The sequence below is a fragment of the Aspergillus foveolatus genome, assembly GCF_047715535.1.
Source record: "Aspergillus foveolatus strain CBS 279.81 unplaced genomic scaffold BDW70scaffold_21, whole genome shotgun sequence".
Classification (NCBI taxonomy): domain Eukaryota; kingdom Fungi; phylum Ascomycota; class Eurotiomycetes; order Eurotiales; family Aspergillaceae; genus Aspergillus; species Aspergillus foveolatus.
Genome location: NW_027396085.1, coordinates 1 through 19,870, shown reverse-complemented (window position 1 = coordinate 19,870; position 19,870 = coordinate 1). Strand labels below are relative to the sequence as shown.

The following is a 19,870-nucleotide window of genomic DNA, read 5'->3' as shown; positions in this document are numbered from 1 at the left end:
ATGGACGGCATATAGATTCCACTGCATGTACTCTTTTTAAGGTCACGCCGCTGCCTCTGGAACCAGCTTCACTTTCCAACAAGGCTGGCGTTACTGGTCAATATGGGGTAGAATATAACCCGGGGAAGCGGAAGCGCAACAGCCACTGGGATTTCCCAGAAATCCGACTGATTCCTGAAACTCCCGACTTGCCTTTATTGCTATTTGCTGCGCCTCGAAAGCTGGGGGATCTTAGATCGACATTGCCGCTTATGTATATCTCCAGAAGCCTAACCCTGGGTGAAGTCGGTCTTGTCCATTGACTCCATACTCACCTATGATGCCCTGAACCTAGGACAAAATCACAGGACATTGACGCAGTAAAGAGTCATCTCACGTGGAAGTGACTCCGGTGTCGGGCTCCGCCTTGGTTTTCCAGAACGCGACGAGTTTGCCACGCCCCACTTACGCCCTCCGGTAACGTTGTTCGATGTAATGGATTTACTGCCGGGTAACTTTCATCCAGGGAGATTGCCGAGTTGGTTGGCGAACGATAATCTCAATAATAGTGGCCAGGTGAGGGAATTGTTATTTCTCGTGAAGGTGATCCGGTATGGATTGATTCCATCGGCAGGCGCGCTCTTACTGTCCAGCCTCCCACGCGACTTTGGCGGGGGTGGAGGGGCACCGATAAGAGCTGATACCCCTCGATATCAGGCGGCGCTTCCTCAGGCTATCGCGCGGCCAGCAATAATATAGTACACCACTCCATAGAGCGCCTTCGATGCTCCAACAGATAAGCATCAGGGTAAATTTCCCATTGGCAGTCTCTTGATATGTAGCATATGGAATCTGGGCCGTTCGAATATACCCTTGTCCCTGCTATACCACTGCGAGTATAGTATAGCAGGCTTTTTAAGCTCCAAATCTCCAACCAATAACCGCGATATGCAGTACAGACCAGGATCAGTTCTAAATTGATAATAGCATTTACCAACGACTTCTGCTTCATTATCTCTGTCCTCTCGCATTGATTCACAAACAATATGTTTCGTATATGGATCCAGGTCAGCAGGTGCTGATTTTCCGGGGTAGGATTCCCAATCAACTCGATTCCAATCACCGTCGCGTGGGGTGGGATCTGGGGAAGTCCGCGCTCCTAGGACATTCGAATAAGAAACTGGTGATTAATATCCCAGGTTCATATCATTTTCTAGATATCGAAAGGCTAACGGAGCTGGTACCCTTTTATCCGCATGCAGATGCTTGACTAGCCCGATTGCTTGGTGTAGTCAGTAGTACTATGGAGTAGCCCGGGTTTGCAGTACTAGCGTTTCGTGCCTTACAGTAGGCCATAAGGTCGGGCATGCATTTTGCCGAACATCGAATATTTCCAACCCAGCTCGAATTTCGAAACTGCGAGGTTACTCCGTAGTATACAGAGTTGGGTATGGATTGAGGCCAAAGATAGAAATCTAGAGGAGGCGTAGCGTAATCTAAAAACGTGGCGATACAGACGCTGTGGTTTTGTCTCTCAACAATGCTGCGCCTTTTTCCTGAAACAAAGAATGGATCGAAAAAGGTGGCTGCCAAAATGGGCCGAAAATAGCGAAAATAGCGGGCAGGAACGGGTGGCGGTAATTTTCATTGTAAGTTACCGGCAAGAGGCAAAAAAAGCAGGCGCAAGTGATTTAAATGGTCCCCCACCCACAGTACTCTGTTCCTCTTCTCTCTTCTCCATCCCTCCGTCTTCTTTCTCTCTGAGTCTTTAAGAAACCCCATTTCATCCTCCATTTAACTCTCTCTTGTTATTCGGAACCAGCAGACTATTTTGTGTTGTGCGCATCTGTCCATCGTTGACCGTACATCCATCACTTTTTAGCACTTCCACACATATTCAAAATGGTGAGTCATTATTCTGTCATGTCCTTCGCTCGTCTACAATTGCTAACCTATGCTGTCCAGACTGACTCAACTAATGTCTCCAATACGGAGAATGTGCGTGTTTACCACGATCGACTTGAGGACTTTATGTCTCGATAGTCGTACTTTGTACTAATTTTACCTGCAGCTTATGAAGTACATGAGCCTCGACCAACGAGGGTCGGTCATGGCTGAGTACATTTGGATCGACGCCCACGGCGGTACTCGAAGCAAGACAAAGGTGCGCACTTCACTTTCTCTGCCTCCCTGAATCGCGACGGAAACGGACAGCGCTTTTTGTATACGTCTGCCAAGCAGATAAGGCATGATGCGCATTGGTGCCGCCTGCATATACGCGTTTCACGTGACTTTTTTGTCTTGGTTCCGAAAACTAACTGTACCTGTAGACTCTTTCCAAGGCCCCTTCTAGCGTTGATGAGCTCCCCGAATGGAATTTCGACGGTTCATCAACATCTCAGGCCCCCGGTGACAACTCAGATGTCTACCTTCGCCCTGTCGCTATGTACCCCGATCCTTTCCGTCGCGGCGATAACATCCTCGTACTCTGTGAGACATGGGACTCTGATGGAAGCCCCAACAAGTTCAACTACCGTCACGACTGTGCCCGTCTGATGGAAACGCATGCCAAGGAGGAGTTCTGGTTTGGTCTTGAGCAAGAGTACACCCTTCTCGGCCCTGACGGCTGGCCTTACGGTTGGCCCAAGGGCGGTTTCCCCGGTGCCCAAGGACCCTACTACTGTGGTGTCGGTACCGGCAAGGTCTACTGCCGTGACATCGTTGAGGCGCACTACCGTGCCTGTCTCTACGCCGGTGTTAAGATTTCTGGTATCAACGCTGAGGTCATGCCCTCTCAATGGGAGTACCAGGTTGGTCCTTGCCAGGGCATCGAAATGGGTGACCACCTCTGGATCTCTCGTTTCCTTCTCCACCGTGTCGCCGAAGAGTTCGGTGTGAAGATCTCCTTCGATCCCAAGCCCATCAAGGGTGATTGGAATGGTGCCGGTCTGCACACTAACGTCTCAACAACATCGACACGCGCCGAGGGTGGTATCAAGGCCATTGAGTCGTACATGAAGAAACTTGAAGCCCGCCATGTCGAGCACATTGCCGTCTACGGTGAGGGTAACGAGGAGCGTCTCACTGGTCGTCACGAGACTGGTAGCATCGACAAGTTCTCATACGGTGTTGCTGACCGTGGTGGCTCCATCCGAATTCCCCGGCAAGTCGCCAAGGATGGTAAGGGTTACTTCGAAGACCGCCGCCCCGCTTCCAACGCGGACCCTTACCAGATTACTGGTATCATTGCTGAAACTGTAAGTTATCTAATCGATAGTTTCTCTGAATCTTGCTAACGATTTCAGCTCTGCGGTGGTCTGTAAATTTGTCTAAATTTTCGAAATTAGCGCTCGTATACCCGCCGGGTCAGGGTCGAGAACAAAAGAGCAGCTAGGCCGTTTCAGTTATAGAATTCTCTTGTCCTTCTTTCTTTCCGGTGGAGTTGGTTTCTGATGCCACGGCTTGCCTTTTGCTTTCTTTTAACCCTGCTGGTTTTGCATGCAAATTCTTTCATTTGTTAATGGGGTTATGTGTCACGTATAGCATACATCCGACATTGATACGGATAGTCAAGGACGATATCAACACATTGTCAAAGCACTGATTACTTCCGCTCACCTTGTAAATCTCCCAAGCTTCTCCTGAAGAAGCTTCGATCAAAACCCGCACTAGTAAGGTTGTAGAGATGTTGGTATGCAGAACGGCTTGGTTCTAGCCCGACTGGAAGGAGTTGGAAGAAGATTCTGACACATGATGATACTAAGAACAAGCTTGTTGACAGTTCCTGGGAATTTCATGCCATATACTAGGCTTGTCGCGGCAGGTCTGGCACTCAGTTTCTACCTACTTGAGTTTGGGATGCGATTCCTCTTCGATTGACGAAACTCGCAATTGCCTGAAACTCTACCTGAGACAAGTCAACTAATACGTGACATGTACCGAATTCGGGGAGATAACTGAGAGGGAGGAGAGAGGTGCTCGCCTGGGTAGGTGACGGTCTTTTTATCAGCATGTCTGAAGTTTGCTTATAGAGCACTGCTGATTGATAGTCATGCGATTTCGGTAGTGCATTCCAGCCCTTCTTTGCTAAGCCACTATCTACCCAGGCAAGGAGAAGAGTGCCGGTAGATGAGATGTAGTCAATTGCGTCAGGAGAGACAACCAAACCGGTGATGACAGCTTCATTGATTTCTACTTTCAACACCACTACGATTCTCCATATCAGTGTCTTCAGCCAGGAAAGCGCCAATAACAAAAGAGCCTTGCAGAAAGAGTCTCTTCTGAAGTCTACTGTATTCTATATATAGCCAGACGTAGAGATGCTAAAAATAGCAAGAAGCAATATGTAGGTTCCACGGTTATGAGACAGGTCCTTGTCTCGAGGAATTAGGGTGACCGGGGTGTACTTGGCCGTGGCCGGTCGAGGACCAAGCGGAGCTGTAGGTCAAACATGTTAAGAAGTTGAACTGTCTACTAACCTTCATTACTTACTGGAGAACTTGCTTAGATGCGCTTGGATCATCCCATACATTATATGCATACTGGCCGCTGGCGTACGTGGGTAGTGGCTACTGGATCTCCTTCTCTCAGTATCTCTAGCACGGATCCCCTCAAAATAAATACGGTAAAGAGGATTTTTTGGTGTCGTTACTTTAGTCGGCTGGAGAATATGAGACGGACCCACATAGCTATATCGCTGCAGAGCCACAGCCGTCTTGGTGGATAGTTCGACTACGAATATATACCTATTATACCTACCACTTTGGCTTCAATAATGAAGCTGAGTGATGTTATTGATACCATTTACTCCTTGATCACCATAAAGGCAGGCCAGTCATCATAATTATCATTTTTGGAAGCTCGGGATTCTCGCCGGCCCAGTGACGATGTCGCATACATTGCCTTCCATGTCCCACCCTTGTCCGGAATAAAGGACTAGAGCGAGGAGTACCTGGCTGTACTGGCCGGGACCTTTAGCGGACTGGAAGCATCGGGATATAAATATATATACTTTTATATGTCCATAGAATTGGGATACCTCCAAGTCACGGCGAGACCCACAACCATGAACCCCTCGCGAGTCTTCCCAACGTCACCAAAGGGGATAACAACGCCCAACTTCTTATAACTCTGACTTACTCTCTTTTAACGCTTGCTAAATCCGCGCCTATACATACACAATCCACATAATGTCTTACAGAGGCCACTGTATCTGCGGCAGTATCCAAGTCTCCTTGAAGGAGCAGCCGCCGAATTCGTTGCGTTGCCACTGGTATTCTCACTGCTGACCTTCGGTCTTAAACACACTAATAACTAATATAACCCACTCCTAGCCGAAACTGTGCCAGGTCTGGTGGTGGTTCGTCTACCTCCAGTCACCTGCTAGTGAATAGACTGACTTGGGACAGGCTCATCCATCAACTACCTCGTCGACGAGCCCGAGTTTACCGTGGAAGATACTAGCTCGCTCAAAACATTCGACGATACACATTCAGCCAGTGGAAACATCGTTGCGGTGAGTTCCCAGAACCCGCTGAACATTATGGGCCCCTTTGGATTGGGACGCCAGCCAGCCAGCTAACTTTGAACGCAGCGTCAGTTCTGCGGCAACTGCGGCAGGTATGCTACACCAACATGCGGATTAAGTGAGAGGAGTAGTGCTGACGAGGCAGCCCCGTGGTGACGAGGAGCCCAAGATACCCCGGAAAAGCATTTGTCAAGGCTTCTCTGTTCGATGTCATCTCGCCTCCCACTTTGGAGGTGTTTACGGATCGACGGCAAAAGTGGGAGAAGCCGGTTGAGGGGGCGAATCAGGCTTAATTCAGCTAGCGTATGGGATTTGCAAGATTCGTGCTTATTCAGGTTGATGACCTGGGGTGTTAATACTAGACATGGGGTCTCATTGTTATACTGATCATATGGAGTTTAGGTATGGCGTTCCGCGTGTAGAGATGAACCCCTGACTGCACCATTTGTGTACATGAGGGCAGAGTCACCACTCGCATAATAGCCAGCTTTATCTCACTGCCTGCTACAACTAACAAAGCAATTGCTAGCAGGCCAATACCATACTGTACTGAAAAGAACGCAACATGATAAGGCTAGAGGAACTGTTCCATCAATCTGATGCTGCGCCATGGACTAGCTGAATTCTCATCCAGCCAGGACCTTGAAGGTGGTCATGAGTCCGCAACAAGGAAAGCGCACTGTTGCAGAGGGGGTTGAGGTGAAGAACTGAATTAAACTGCCAGTGCTCCCTCGTCATCGCTGGTCGCCCGCCTTATGTAGTTAGCTCTGAGTACGAAAAATCGTGAAATATAACACCAGCAGTCTTATCTGTGCGCGATACTCAGGATTGACCCTTCTGCTCATGCTCTTAGTACTAAAGACTCGTTCGATATTTTGCGTCCAGCTTTGCTGTCACTGGGAAGGGAAGGTGGGAGATACATGTGAAAAGAAGTTGTTGTTTTTTGGGGGAGAGAGGGGAAGGATTTCTCGACTTGCAATGACCCGAGCCCTAATCCCCGTCATATTACCAGTATGCCACAGATGGCCTCGTGCCCTCCTCCTGTCTTCGAAACGTATTTTATGGTGACGACGTGATTTGCAATCCCCGCCTAAAAAAATAGTATGGTGCATAAATGGCGCTATTGCCTATGATTCGAGCAGATGTGCTGTCGGCGTCGAAGTTTCATAACAATTGTGAAGGAATCCACGGGTCAAAAGAGCCTTGGATAATAACATCGGCTACAATTGAGTCGCAGTAGAGGCTGGCCCAAATATACCAATCCAGCAACGGCGCCCAGTAAATTCTTACGCCACACTCCCTAGCAAGCACACTGTGCTCCGGGACCTCTTCATAGTCTAGTCGGGTAACGGACCAGGAAGCAGGAGACATATCTGGCACCATTTTTTATGTCAGCTCAAGAAAAATAGCCCGTATGAGGACCGGATCAAGGCAGGGATTTACTATCAGATGGCGTCCCTTATCAAGGTTATCTTTGTATGGAGACAATCCCGGCGGTTCGGATGAGACCCGGCCGGGAGAGGGCACGGCAGCAATAATTAGTGCCATCGCCCTTGGGAAGGGTTCAAAAGACTGTCCTGCAAACCAGGGTCAGGGTGCTAGACGCCACCATTTCAGACCACTACTGGTGCATTTACCGGGAAGCCCACTTGTAGGCAAAACAAACAAAATGAGCACAACCAAAGAGGCCAGCGTCAGAGTCGGCATCGCCAACACGGACAAGGACATAGAAATGTCGAAGCCAGACACCCTTAATGCCAACGACTTCGTCACCGACAGCATCCAGTCCGGATACAGCGACGCGTACATGCGGCGCCTCCGCTGGAAAATCGACCTCTTCCTCCTTCCGCTCATGTGGCTCTGCTACGGCACCCAACAAGCCGACAAGACCTCTATATCTGTGCAGGCCGTTTTCGGGATCCGCGAGGACACCAATCTCGTGGGAGATCAGTTCAACTGGCTGACGACCATCTTTTACCTATCGTATCTAGCCTGCGAGTTCCCCGGTAACTGGGCAATGCAGAAGCTGCACACGGGGAAGTTCCTATCCGTTGTCATTGTCCTCTGGGGCATGATTGTGCTATGCGTTGCGTTTGCGAAGAATTGGGCGCATCTTATGGTCTTGCGGACCTTGCAGGGGGCGCTGGAGTGCACGATCAGTCCGACATTCATGTTGCTGACAGGGAGTTGGTATACGAGTCGGGAGCATACGCTGCGCTCGCTCATCTGGGGCACGAGTAACGCGGGCATGAATATAATCGCCGGATTGAGTATGTATGGAATCGGGCTAAGGGCGGAGAAGAATCCCGACGGATTGGCTGCTGTGCGTATCTTCCCCCTGTTTGGATCTGATGCTGGCAGATGGAGGATTGAACGAGGCCGGTTTGCTGACACTGAGATTGCGTAACCCAGTGGAAAGGAATCTCCTTCTTCCTCGGCGGCCTCACCATCTTCTGCGGGATCATGGTCTGGTTCATCCTCGGCACGCCTCGCGAGGTGCGCTGGCTCTCTGAAGAAGAGAAAAATGCGGCCATTGTCCGTGTGATGGCCAACCAGACGGGATCAGACCGCGAGAAGCGCTCCGAGTTCAAGTGGGAGCAGGTATGGTCTGCCTTTAGAGATCCCCAGACGTATTTTTTCTTTTTCGTGACGATTGTGAATGCCCTGCCCAATGGGGCGAACACGACATTCTCGAAACTCATCTGGAAGTCTTTTGGGTTCTCATCTCTCGAGACGCTGCTCAAGGGCTCAACGCCGTACTACGCGGTCAGCATTGTGTGGTTCCTCATTGTTGGGTGCGTCACATTCAAGTGGCCGAATCTGAGATGTGAGTCTGCTCTCTGGCCGTTGTAGGATCTGGCATATCTAACGGCGTGGCTGTCTGTGTATGTGTGTAGTTCTCATGATGATGGGCTCCCTCGTCCCAGCCTTCATCGGCATGATCGCGCTTTCTCAGCTCCCGACAGATAGCATGCAATGGACAAGATGGGGGATGTACATCATGCAGGTGTTTGGCACTTTGCCTGGCTTGAGTACGTCCAGTTCTCTCTCTTCTGTCTCTTTCGTTCTAATATATTGGCAAAACAGTGATATGGACCTTCCTTCCCTCCAACGTGGCTGGCCGGGCTAAGAAAACTGTCATCTCAACGGTCCTCTTTATCGCCTATTGTGTTGGCAACGCCGTTGGTGCGCAGATGATGGTTCCATCGGATGCACCAAAGTATACCCGCGGTATCACGACGTGCGGGGTGTTGTATGTGGTCGAGTTTTGCTCAATGGGGGCATGGAGGTTTTATTGTATGGGTTTACCCCGTCCCTAGCTTCGAGGATAGTGCTAAAATGTACAGACATCTGGGAGAATAGACGGAGAGATAAGCTGGTTGCGGAGATGGGTCTTTCGGAGGAGGAGTGTGAGAGGGCTGGAAAGGTGAATGCGGAGAAGGATATGACGGATCGAGAGAATTTGTTTTTTAGGTACAAGTATTAGCGCTGGACTTTTGGGTCTGAGATGAGAGAGGATTGGAGTGAGCACGGTTAATATTTGGGATGTACAGCTTGTGAAATGAGTCCATTCTTCTAGTTAGGGTTTCACTATCAACCTTTTCTCATACCATTCTACAAGAAGTCTTTGCAACTGAAACCTGATAATAGGACAAGATAAATCAATAATATAGTACATAGTACCTATGGTCCAGAAGACGACCTAATAGAAATTCAAGAAGTTTAAAGAGATAGAAAGTCATACTTGAAAGAAACGTGTCCAGGCAAGCATCTCCCAATTCGGCCAGAAAGGTCACTATGATCAGACCCCATTGCCTGATCTGCCTGGATAGCACCTAGCTGGCCCGCTGTTACAATACTTGCTTACTATCATACTGTCATAGCCCGCATATACCTCAAACTCCGGATGCGCATCGCAGCTTTGAATGACTGTGAGTTGGCGAGCACGCCGAGCTTTTGCTCAAGTCACCAAGTACCTGCAAGGTGCTGAGGATTCCATATTCCTTGGAAACTACACACTGAGCTCAGTTCCAGTACCGATCAACAACCCTTTTCACCCTCTCCACACCAGCATTAATCTGCTCCTCCGTCGGCGTCGCAAACGAGAACCTGAAATGCGCCGTGCCTTCCTCCGCGCCCCGTTCCCTCGTCGTGACTTTATTCTTTCCCTGCCAAGGGTGATAGTATGACCCCGGCGTGAGCAGGACCAACTCACTCGCCCACGCATTCCACAGCTCCGTTGCAAAGGCCTGTTCAGGATCAAGCTTGTCCGACGCAGAGAGTTCAGCAAACCGCTTCACGCCAGCAAAGTACCACTTCGACCAGACGAACATTCCGGCGCCAGGGTCGATGAAGCTGAAGATTGGCTTCAGCTGTCCGGTACGATCCGCCAGACAAGCGACATATCCGCCTGCCTTGGGGAGCGGGGAATCAGTAGCCGGTAGGACGGTGAAATGCTTGTGGAAAGCACCGACTATCCAGTCCCGTCGAACTCGATATTGCCTCTGCAACCGCTGTAGCCACTCCAGGTACCCGTCGACCCCCCACTTTTTGAGGAGGGCTAGGATAAATGCCTGGCTTAAACCCGCTGGATCCTGCGTCTCGACTTCTGTTGCGCGGAGGAGACGTTCTGTGAACAGAGGATTCGCGACAAAGTAGCCTAGTCGGAGGCCAGGAAATACAGTTTTGGAGAAGGATTCCAGCCGGATGACCCGGGACTGGGTGTCAAGGGAGAGAAGGGAAGGCGTTAGTGATTTGAGGAAGGAGGGCGTGTCGAGGGGTTGGAACTCTGTGGCACTGAGATTGGCGGAGGGGTTGTAGGGAGGGTACTGAAGGAAGTAGTAGGGGTCGTCCTCTACGATGATGATATCTGGAGTAGGATATTCTGTTAGATAGGCGCTTATTGGGGATGTAGGACATACCGAACTCGGCGCAAACATCGTAGATCTCCTTTCTTCTCTCTGCTGATATCGAGAGTCCTGTAGGATTGGACCCAACGGCAACAAGGTACAGCCTGCACAGTTAGTCTACCTACCCAGCTCAACTAAACTGGTCGCAGTCGGCACTTACACCGTCGGCCTCCTCGCCCCTCTGCTCTTCTTATCCCAGTTCGCAAGCACATCCCGAAGCACGATCGCCGAGATCCCCTGTGAGTCAGCCGAGACCGGAACAGCCCTTACCCCCAAGGGGATCCAGAGCGCCTGCGCAGATGGGTACGTGTATTCTTCGACGAGAATATAATCGTCGTCTTCGCAGAGCATGCCGACAACCTTGGCCCAGGCGTTGGTGTTGCCGGGGTGCAGGAGACACTCGTATTCACAGGGGGGTGAATGGAACTTGTTTGTTATTTCTTTGCAGAGGGATATGAGGTGTTTGTTTCCGGTGCCGGTACCTAGTTATAAGAGTCAATATTTCAATACATTATCACCCTAATGAGGATGAGAGAAATAGCTACCATATTGTAGAAACTGCGTCAGATCGAGATCGCCAGAACCCGAACCGCGACCTAGCGTGAGAGATACCAGGTCATCAGGTGCTTCATCCTTGTCAGCGTCTGGCATTGACGATGAGGGAGGAAGACAATCGAAACTCGCAGTGTGGAGAGGGAAAAGGGAGGGGTGGGGGAGGCCTGCATCGTATCAGTGAGCTGTCTAAAGCCTTGAGAATGCAAGAGAGAAAAAGATGTTCATAAACGGTTTTTACCTCCAGCAAGACTGACCATCCCATCCTGGCCCATATACTTGATGATATCCTTGAGTGGTGACGGATGGCGACCCTTGCTCTTTCTGTTGATGTGGTGGGAGAGATCCACCCCTGCGCCTGTACCTATGCTGCCCATTACTCAGACCCTATTCCTAGCCTGCTCCAGATATGAGAATAAGCCCTGATAAAGGCAAAATGGGCGCGGGATATGCCCAGCAAGTACTTGTAGTGTCGGAGTGCTAGCGGCCCGGGATCCGGCCGCGCGTGGAGTTTGGCACTTGGAGTAGGCTGTTCGATTAAATAACCCAATCAAATGATAAGGTCAGAGATAGCAAAATCATTGGGGTAATTAAATTAAAAAGATTACATCAGGCCAGGAATAGTCGTTTCGGTTCTTGGGGTATACGCGGCAAGGGATGTGACTACATATGGACGACGCTGATTCTGCGCCCAAGCCCTATCTCTTCTCCTCAGGTACCCAGCCAGCATCACAACTCTCATAGCTACAATGGGCAACACCATCTCTTATACGACCACAGCAATTGACCTCCACCTCGGATCCAAGGGCACCGTCCACGGCCTCCAATTCGACAACAAAGCCCGCCGCTACGCTGGCATCCCCTACGCCCTTCCGCCAACGGGCGAGCACCGTTGGCGCAAGCCGCGCCCATTACCACAATCATACACCTACACCGGCAGCACCCCAGATTCAGCATTCGACGCGACGAAATTTAAGCCCGTCTGCCCGCAAAAGGCGTACCACGTCGGCGGCAGCGCCGAAGGCGGAGATGGCGCGTATAGCGAGGACTGTCTATTTGTGAACATCTGGACGCCGGTCCCGGACCCTCGGAACTCAGAGAACGAGAAGAAATGGCCCGTCATGCTCTGGCTGCACGGCGGGTGGTTCCAGATGGGCGATCCGAGCCAGGAAGCGGGTATGGATCCGACGGAGCTGATCTCCACGGGAAAGCTGAATGCGATCGTGGTTGCGATTGGGTATAGATTGAATGTCTTTGGGTTCCTGGCTGGACCGGATATTTTGGCTGAGAGCGAAAGAGGCGAGCATGGGCAGTCCGGCGGGAACTTTGGGCTCTGGGACCAGCGGCTGGCGGCGGAGTGGGTGTATGAGAATATCGAGCTTTTCGGAGGGGATCGCGAGAATATCACGCTCGCTGGACGGAGCGCAGGAGCTTACAGCGTTGAGGCACAGATGTTATATGAGTTTCGACATGGCGCATCTCTAGACAGCCCTCGGTTGTATAGGCGTTTCTTCATGGACTCAAATGCAATCCCCGCACAGCCCAAGTCTCTCTTCGACACGAAAGAGCAATTCAATGAGCTCTGCTCACACCTTAACATTGACCTGCAAGCCTCCAGTGCGGAGAAACTGGCTCGACTCCGCCAGAAAACGGCGCAGGAGCTTGTAGCTGCCATCCCCAACCTGAAGAACCACACCTTTCGCCCTGTAACAGACGGCCACTTCATCCACCAGGGGATGACCGAGTACCTGGCAAGCAGAGAGTTCGCTTCGGCGTTTAAGGCAAGCAAGGCTCGGCTGCTGATTGGTGAAGTCTTGAACGAGGAGACGCTGTACTCGACATACAACAGCCCCAGTGAGCCCACGGTTGAGGCATTGCGGATGCAAATCGGGAACTACTACGCGCCAGATGTAACCGAGAGAATCTTAAAATGCTATAGCCTACCGGACTCGAAGGAGCTGGATGAATGGAAGAAATTGTTTGGTAAGGCGGTCGCCCTAAATCAACGATATGAGTACGGAATGCTTATTGATGCCTGCAAGGCCAAATTATCTCCGACGGCCAGGTCCGCGCTCCTTCTAGGGCTCTTGTATCGAATCTTGTTGCCAACGGCGTCGACCTAGCCGACATATGGCGGTACCAGATTGCCTACCGGCTATCGTTCATTGATGAAAGGGTGGCGCCCATCTCGTTCGGCGTCGCGCATGCCATGGATAAGCCCTTTTGGAAGTACGTCATCTCTTTATACTTAGTCTGACATTCATGTTAATGTTGCAGCTTCTCTATCTGCTACGGCCCAACTCTATCTGAAAGAAAATTGATGGAAGATTGGATAAAGAACCTCGTTGCGTTTGTGAATGATGACACGAGCTTTGCTTTTGGGACAAAGACCGTTCAGCAGATGAAAGTTATTTCGCCCGAGGGCGTTATTGAAGTAAAGAACGATGTGCGGTGGGAGGAGTTACTGCGGATCGGGAAGATTTTTGCTCAGTAAATAGAGTTGGCGACGAGAATCTCAAGGGTCCGATACTTGTCAGTATGATATTAATGGTAATGAATGGATGGTTAGATCAATGTTTATACCCGTATAAAGTAATAGCGTGTACAAGCGCCAAACCATCGGACCGTAGTATGATCTGGCACCATGTAGAAACAGGGCAGAGTGGGTGGCATTATCCTGCGTTTTGAATTCCCGCGGCGAAGTTGTGAGAGTAAAGCGTTGAAGGCTTCCAACTCGGAAGTTGTTTACGACACTATGTACAGTTAGCAACGGGTGCTGGCAGTAAGTGATGGTGCTATGAATCTCATACGGCAAGAGACATTATTGACAAGGCCTACACCCTACAACTGATGAAGACCCAGCACCTGTATACATACAACTCACTACAACTCTACAGGTTTCTCGAGCGGCTTCTCTTGGTCCTCAGGCGTAACATGCACCTCCCAGTACCTCGCCAGTTCCTTCGGAAACTCCTTCTTTCGCTCCTCATTCACCCAGACGCCGTACTGAGGATGCGTCATTTTCTCCTTCAGAATGCCTCTACGTTCGCCGCTCCTTACGAAAAGTGAAAAGTCCTGCGCAACACGCACATACTCGCGTAGAGCCTCCTTTACATCAAGCGTTGCGCCAGTCGTCCAGCTGAGGATCAGAGGTTCGAGGAGCGGCGCATCGGTGACGCTGGGATGTGCGGTGCCGATGCTAGTGAGGAACCAGGACGGCGCGGGGATGGCGCGGACGAGGTCGCGCACCGTGTCAAAGTGTGGGCGGTTGTAGAATAAGCTGACGGTGCGGGACCAGGTGTTGGAGTGCACGACCAGGATAGGCACGGTCGCGTTGGGGTTGAGCGGGCCGCTGGACTTGCCAGGGTCGAGGATCAAGCCGGCAGCGGGGGCGTCGGAGTTTGTGAGGGCCTGGAGAGCGCCCGTGGCGCCAAAGGAGTGGCCGGCAATAGTGAGCTGAGTGAGGTTGAGACGGCCCGCCCAGGAAGTGAGAGTGGTGACCGGGTCGCGCGTGTTGTGAACTAGCGCACCCTTGCCAATAATATGGAGCAGTTCGATGGCAGCGTGAATCTCGGCGTCGCGGAATGCGAGCTGCGCGCGTTTGAAAGAGTCGGCGTCGAGATCGGTTGCGAGATCGGAGGAGCGGAATGGAAGGACTTGGCGCCCGGGGGAGCCGGCGGAGGTCTTGACTAGGGTGCCAGGTCCGCTCCCGTCGCGGTGTTCAATGGCGACGAGAACATGGCCGCGGCTAGCAAGCTCGCCAAGAAAGTGGGTATAGTCGGTACGAGAGCTGGCATCGCCGTGAGAAAAGACGGTAACAGGGAAGGCTTCAGTGCCCTTATCGCTGGAAAGCAGCGGCGCGTCGACCTCGGCCGGGATGGTGATGGGACCGCCAACGGCCCACAGGACGAAGGTGAAGATGGGCCGAGTGAGGAAGTTATCTGCATGGGCGAGGCGGGCGTAGCCCTTGGCTGTGAGACTGATCGGCCGGGGAATCCAGGGATACCGGGGCTTGCGGGAGCGGAAGCCGCGGTCGGTTGGATAGTAGACCGTAGCCAGGAGGGTTTCCACTTCAAAGGCTGGCTGGCCGGTGCTCTTGAGGACACCGTCAGCGACGCGCAGAGGCCCGCCAGCTAGAGGTACCTCAAGATCGACAGCGCCGACTCCGTAGGGTCCTGCATAGGACGGCAGCGGCGAGGCCAAGAGGGGAGAGCCCCGGACCAAGCAGTAGAGCGCGTATAGGCAAAAGACGCTGAAGAGGAGATAGCGCCAAGTCAGCCGTGGGCGGAGAAGGCGGGCGGAAAGGAGCGGTCGCCGTGAGTCGGTCAGCCACCGGGGGCGGGGCGCTGGCGGCTGCATGGCCAGCGGCGAGTCCGGCTGTTCATCGTCGCTGGTCACTAGAGACTCCAGCTCAAGGGCCTCGCCGGGTGGCGACTGGGTCCTGTCTCTGCTCATGACGATGAAATCCCGTGAGTCTTGTGGATTTGCGGGTGGAAAGGTCGGAAATTGCCTGAGAGCACTCACCGATGGCGATGACGTAACTCGTGGCGTTGCCAAGACTCCATATTCGCCGGTTGTTCTGTATAGGTATACGGTATAGACAGGACTACCTGGGTGATCCTGCAGCTTTGCAAAGAATATATCAGAGATGGTACGTCAAGCATCAACCGAATAGATCCCAGCAGCGCACAGTGATGGGCGAAGAAGAGAATTTCCGTCTCCAAGCAAGGCGGAGCAGATGTTGAGGATGGGGTCGGGTGTATCCTGGATTGTTCCTTCCACAAAAGCCAAAGCCAGATTTCAGTCCAAAAAAGCTCTTTCAAGATACCTAGGTGCATCTCTGAAGATTCGGCGGGCCGTCGGCGGTTATTCTTAAGGGGTCGCCGCAGGATCCGTGTTGTACCTTATCATGACATAATGGTTACCTCGAAATGTAATTCTACGATTTCAAAGCTACGAGTGCCTACTTACTGCCCGATCCGGACGTTGCTGCTTTAAAAGTGTGGGCCGGCTGAGTCAGGTAATCTGCTCTCTCTTGAAGGTAATTATTACCCGATGAATGTGATTTGCTTACCCTTAATATCTATACTTACCCTACACTCACATTGCCTTTTCGTTAACACTATTTTTATAGCTGCTTCACGAAAAGTTCAGGATGCTATATAAAAAATAATAGGCCTTGCTGCAAAAGCCTGACTTCTTTGCCTAATATATCGCCAAGAAGACCTCTTTTTTTTTCTTTTTTTTATTCTCTTCGTGAATTTCCCAAGTACTATGCAAAAGTCGTTACGGATCCCGCCAGTGGTTGATATTAGAAATCAGCAGCCTCAGGCAATGATCAATGGAGCTCCAAATAGTGATTGAGATCTTGGAACCCTTCTCCAGGAGATACTATAATAGCAGAACCACCAGGTTTGGTTGCTGGTTTGAGATAGACTTTGTCATGACCTTGTGGGTTACATTTATCCACGATATATCTCTCCAGGTATATTTAGAAAAATGGAAGATCTTCCAGCCTGGAGGACACTCAAGATTTAATCTTGGGTTACTTTAAACAGTTTACTCCTCTATCATTAACTTCACATGGTATTAATATCCTTAACTGGTTGACAGGCTAATCTACCCTGACGAAGTAGATCCTTAACATAATGCTTATTTAAAGCTCATATTTTTTTTATACAGCTATAACAACATTCTTGATAATTGTGGGGTTTAAAGGGTCATAATCGTCACCTGCTGCAGTAGTCCATGTTCCAGGAAAGGATGGCCCCTTAAAAAACTCGAAGCCAGACTGCGAGTTTTGTGTACAGATTACCACAATAGATTAGATGGCCGCAAGACATTTCCCATGACCAAGCTTTCTTCTTGTCTCTAGGGTTAGCCTAGGGCAGGCAAACAACTCCAGTACATCAAGTATCACTCAGTAACTGAGTGATGCAGTAATACTTACGATTATGCTTGGGTTAGTAGTTATACCTCTATATCTGTTACTATGTTGTTACTTGAACTATCCTATTTATCCCGCTCAAGACCATACAGTACATCTACCAGTGGCTGGAAGATTTCTCCAAAAATGCTTTTAGATGCCTTGAGGAATGTCTCGTAGTCATGAGGGTCATTGTAAATAATGCGTATGATACCTATAGTGCTTCTAGTCCATATATTCCCGAGTTACACTCGTCAAGCTTATTCATTCCCCCCGGGTCCATTGCCCGGATATATATTATCGCTGCGAGGCGTAACCTCATACTTCCATTCCTCCGGCCATTCCTCAAACCACAAATCCGCTCCCTCGCCACCAAGTCCAATCCAGCTATACCAGCCAATCAGAATTAGCCTGTACCAATAATATAACAAGGAAATGAGGTCAGGTGGGATCGGAGTACGTACTGTCCCTTTAGCGCCGAATACTTGCCCGTCTCGGTCTCCTTGAACCGGATTCCATTATCACCCTGCTCAACGGGAATTGGTCACCCGTTAATCGTCCGTAGCATTAAAGTATAGAGTGCCTAAGGAATCTTAGTGATCGGCGGTCTTGTGCATCGATAAGAGGACCTGGTCGTACATGGTTATAGTGTCGCTCTCGTCGCGCTGGAGAGGCAGGCTCTGGCGGCAGCTGGGGAGATTGACGGTGTCACCAACGGAGAGTTTGGGATGGCGAGTAGGGTAAGTGCGGCTCATTGTCACTCTAGTTATGCGGAGTGTGTTGATATTATGTATAATGATAATAGGACAATGCTTGTGTCTTGGTAAAATTGCTGTGCTATGCTGGGATGTGTAAGGCCACCCCAAAGCCCACAAAGACCACATCCTCGTCGCAGCCTTCAACGGCGATATTGACCGCTATGTGCGTCTGCGACGACCCATATCCATCGGAAAGGAGTATATCTGCGTCATCCGCGGCATTTTCCATAACACCATGTTCGCGAAATGGTGGTCGACGCAGGATCTGCTTGGCGACAAAACACACCTCGACGGTCCCAGTCGCCTTAAACATATCCAGTCTGAGATTGCATCCGCCATCTCCGCGCGTTACATCATGAACAGTGTTCTCTCGCATCCTCGAAACCACACACTGCTCCCCATTACATCTGGTGTCCCAACGTCGCTCTTGAATCAGTCTACCGTGCCCTCGCCAAGATGCTCCCAGACCTGATCCTCGCTGCCGCGCGAGCCTGCATTGTGGCAGATTACCCAAATCTCTTTGCCGAGCCTCCCACCAGTTCGTTCAGACCGACCCTCTTCATGATGCGGGAGGTTGGGAAGAGCCATAACCCCTTCTTCGTGGCGGACCCGAAGCGAATAGCTGCGGAGCTGGGAATCAAGACCGAGAACCGACATACCTGGAATAACGAGAATAGACTGTACGATTTTGATATGATCTCCGACGGTCAGGCAGTTGTCCGAAGGCAGGAACGAGGAGATCTATAAGAGAGTTGCGACTTTCTCCGTGAGGGTTGAGGGGGGATTTTACAATATTTACAACGACTATGGATACGAAAATCGAGGTGATTGAGGTGTACTTTGCGCGCCCCACGAGTTGAGGAGGATGTAATACTATAACTTCAAGACTGTTTATGAGGACAAGGAGTACTTAAAGAGGCTTCAGGCGCGCGGAGAGAGGTAACAAATCCACTGAGAGGGTTAGTTCGCTCTTGAAGGAGAAATATGTCTTTACATATGTAGATATCATACTTCTTGTTCTATTCTATCATTCTCTCTTGCGGTAAACATGCCCCCTGTTGATAACTTGATCATAGTCTGTACTGGTTAGTGTATCTCGGCAGACAGGGTCCCTGCTACCATAAACAATTGGTACACCACGGAACATGTATAGCAGAAGAAGAAGAACATGATCTGTTATAGCAAGTTCACATGTTGTCTTACCGGTTATCCCTTCATCTTATGACTCGCCATCGATTGAACGAGATCTTGTTAGCCCGTCACACCAAGCCATTGAGTTACACCACCCTCGACGATCCCTGTAGAAACAATACCGATTACTGATCAGACGTCAGCAAATGGCCTCATTGTTCCTAGTGTTGAGCACCTGCGGCAATACAAGATCTGGTACAGAGGCCCCGCGCGAGCTATGACTGCGTCTACCGGGAAAATCGAACATGACCTCTCAGCGCTGTTCCCGGCGCACGAGATTTGTGTTTGTCTAACCTGCAAGCCAATTCTCTGCGCTGCCAAGCAGCTGACCCTGCAGAGTATCTGAAGCTTGCGTCTAATTAGGGCTACGGTACCTGGTTTTCAGGCTGATTGCAAAGGTACTCGGCAGGCCTATAAAGGCGGCCGAATCGGCGTGAGCTTTTCCTTTTCCAACTGCGCTGTACACCATATTTACGCTCTTTGGCCTAGCCGCTGGTGAGCACGGTACGTCTATCATACTTAAGGTCCCCTCTTCTTCTGTCATAGTTGCTAGAAGGGATTCGTTATCATTTAAAGAAGGTTAATGTAAAAAAAAAATGTCAGATAAGGCCAAAAGGGTCCTTCTTAGGAGTCGGGCTCAACAGGTCCTAAGGATATTCCCACCTTACTTGGAACGAGCCAGCACTCATGTCACTTATGAGACGTTGAGGACAACGACCCAAAGAGAGGGGGATTGTCAGAAAGACCAAGCGACGTCAGCCAATCGACCAGCTGCGCCGTAACTAGGGTGTAGCGGCTAGCTGGACTTCCTCTCGGTGCTGCTTCCCAAAAATGGAACAAGCAGTCAGAACCTACATCAGCAAATGCGATGAATGCAACCGGAACAAGCCATCAAACCATCTAACCAGATAACTGACTGCAACAGCCACCACCAGCGGCCAAGATTCATCACCCTCAACACTTCCATCTTCTGGCCCACCTCGGCCGACTATTTTACGGCCCAACAACCGGCTCCCCAGTCTCAATC

General features: G+C 50.6%; 7 protein-coding genes across 7 annotated transcripts; 5 read left to right on the top strand and 2 right to left on the bottom strand.

Annotated features, from left to right (window-relative positions):
- The first annotated feature begins 1,730 nt into the window (after positions 1 to 1,730).
- glnA (glutamate--ammonia ligase) lies at positions 1,731 to 3,975 on the top strand. The gene is made up of 5 exons (XM_073736652.1): positions 1,731 to 1,884; positions 1,945 to 1,977; positions 2,051 to 2,143; positions 2,310 to 3,236; positions 3,285 to 3,975. Exons 1-5 carry the CDS (start codon positions 1,882 to 1,884, stop codon positions 3,300 to 3,302), a joined length of 1,074 nt encoding a protein of 357 aa, XP_073596357.1. The 5' UTR covers positions 1,731 to 1,881; the 3' UTR covers positions 3,303 to 3,975.
- A 1,193-nt stretch (positions 3,976 to 5,168) lies between these two features.
- On the top strand, positions 5,169 to 5,799 carry BDW70DRAFT_159508 (GFA family protein; the record flags this gene model as incomplete). Its single annotated transcript, XM_073740707.1, has 5 exons — positions 5,169 to 5,251; positions 5,313 to 5,338; positions 5,388 to 5,494; positions 5,573 to 5,598; positions 5,652 to 5,799. The coding sequence occupies 5 exons, from the start codon at positions 5,169 to 5,171 to the stop codon at positions 5,797 to 5,799; spliced, it is 390 nt and encodes a 129-aa protein (XP_073596356.1).
- A 1,439-nt stretch (positions 5,800 to 7,238) lies between these two features.
- Positions 7,239 to 8,993, top strand: BDW70DRAFT_149889 (major facilitator superfamily transporter; the record flags this gene model as incomplete). The annotated part of the gene is made up of 5 exons (XM_073739082.1): positions 7,239 to 7,829; positions 7,919 to 8,333; positions 8,404 to 8,538; positions 8,594 to 8,803; positions 8,854 to 8,993. 5 exons carry the CDS (start codon positions 7,239 to 7,241, stop codon positions 8,991 to 8,993), a joined length of 1,491 nt encoding a protein of 496 aa, XP_073596355.1.
- Positions 8,994 to 9,531: 538 nt separating this feature from the next.
- On the bottom strand, positions 9,532 to 11,345 carry BDW70DRAFT_159506 (pyridoxal phosphate-dependent transferase; the record flags this gene model as incomplete). The annotated part of the gene is made up of 5 exons (XM_073740706.1): positions 9,532 to 10,376; positions 10,429 to 10,520; positions 10,577 to 10,898; positions 10,962 to 11,135; positions 11,210 to 11,345. 5 exons carry the CDS (start codon positions 11,343 to 11,345, stop codon positions 9,532 to 9,534), a joined length of 1,569 nt encoding a protein of 522 aa, XP_073596354.1.
- A 292-nt stretch (positions 11,346 to 11,637) lies between these two features.
- On the top strand, positions 11,638 to 12,934 carry BDW70DRAFT_149887 (Alpha/Beta hydrolase protein; the record flags this gene model as incomplete). The annotated part of the gene is made up of 3 exons (XM_073739081.1): positions 11,638 to 11,683; positions 11,809 to 12,878; positions 12,908 to 12,934. 3 exons carry the CDS (start codon positions 11,638 to 11,640, stop codon positions 12,932 to 12,934), a joined length of 1,143 nt encoding a protein of 380 aa, XP_073596353.1.
- A 917-nt stretch (positions 12,935 to 13,851) lies between these two features.
- On the bottom strand, positions 13,852 to 15,423 carry BDW70DRAFT_159504 (the record flags this gene model as incomplete). The annotated part of the gene is made up of 1 exon (XM_073740705.1): positions 13,852 to 15,423. One exon carries the CDS (start codon positions 15,421 to 15,423, stop codon positions 13,852 to 13,854), a length of 1,572 nt encoding a protein of 523 aa, XP_073596352.1.
- A 2,464-nt stretch (positions 15,424 to 17,887) lies between these two features.
- On the top strand, positions 17,888 to 18,399 carry BDW70DRAFT_159503 (uncharacterized protein; the record flags this gene model as incomplete). Its single annotated transcript, XM_073740704.1, has 2 exons — positions 17,888 to 18,014; positions 18,089 to 18,399. The coding sequence occupies 2 exons, from the start codon at positions 17,888 to 17,890 to the stop codon at positions 18,397 to 18,399; spliced, it is 438 nt and encodes a 145-aa protein (XP_073596351.1).
- Between the last annotated feature and the right edge of the window lie 1,471 nt (positions 18,400 to 19,870).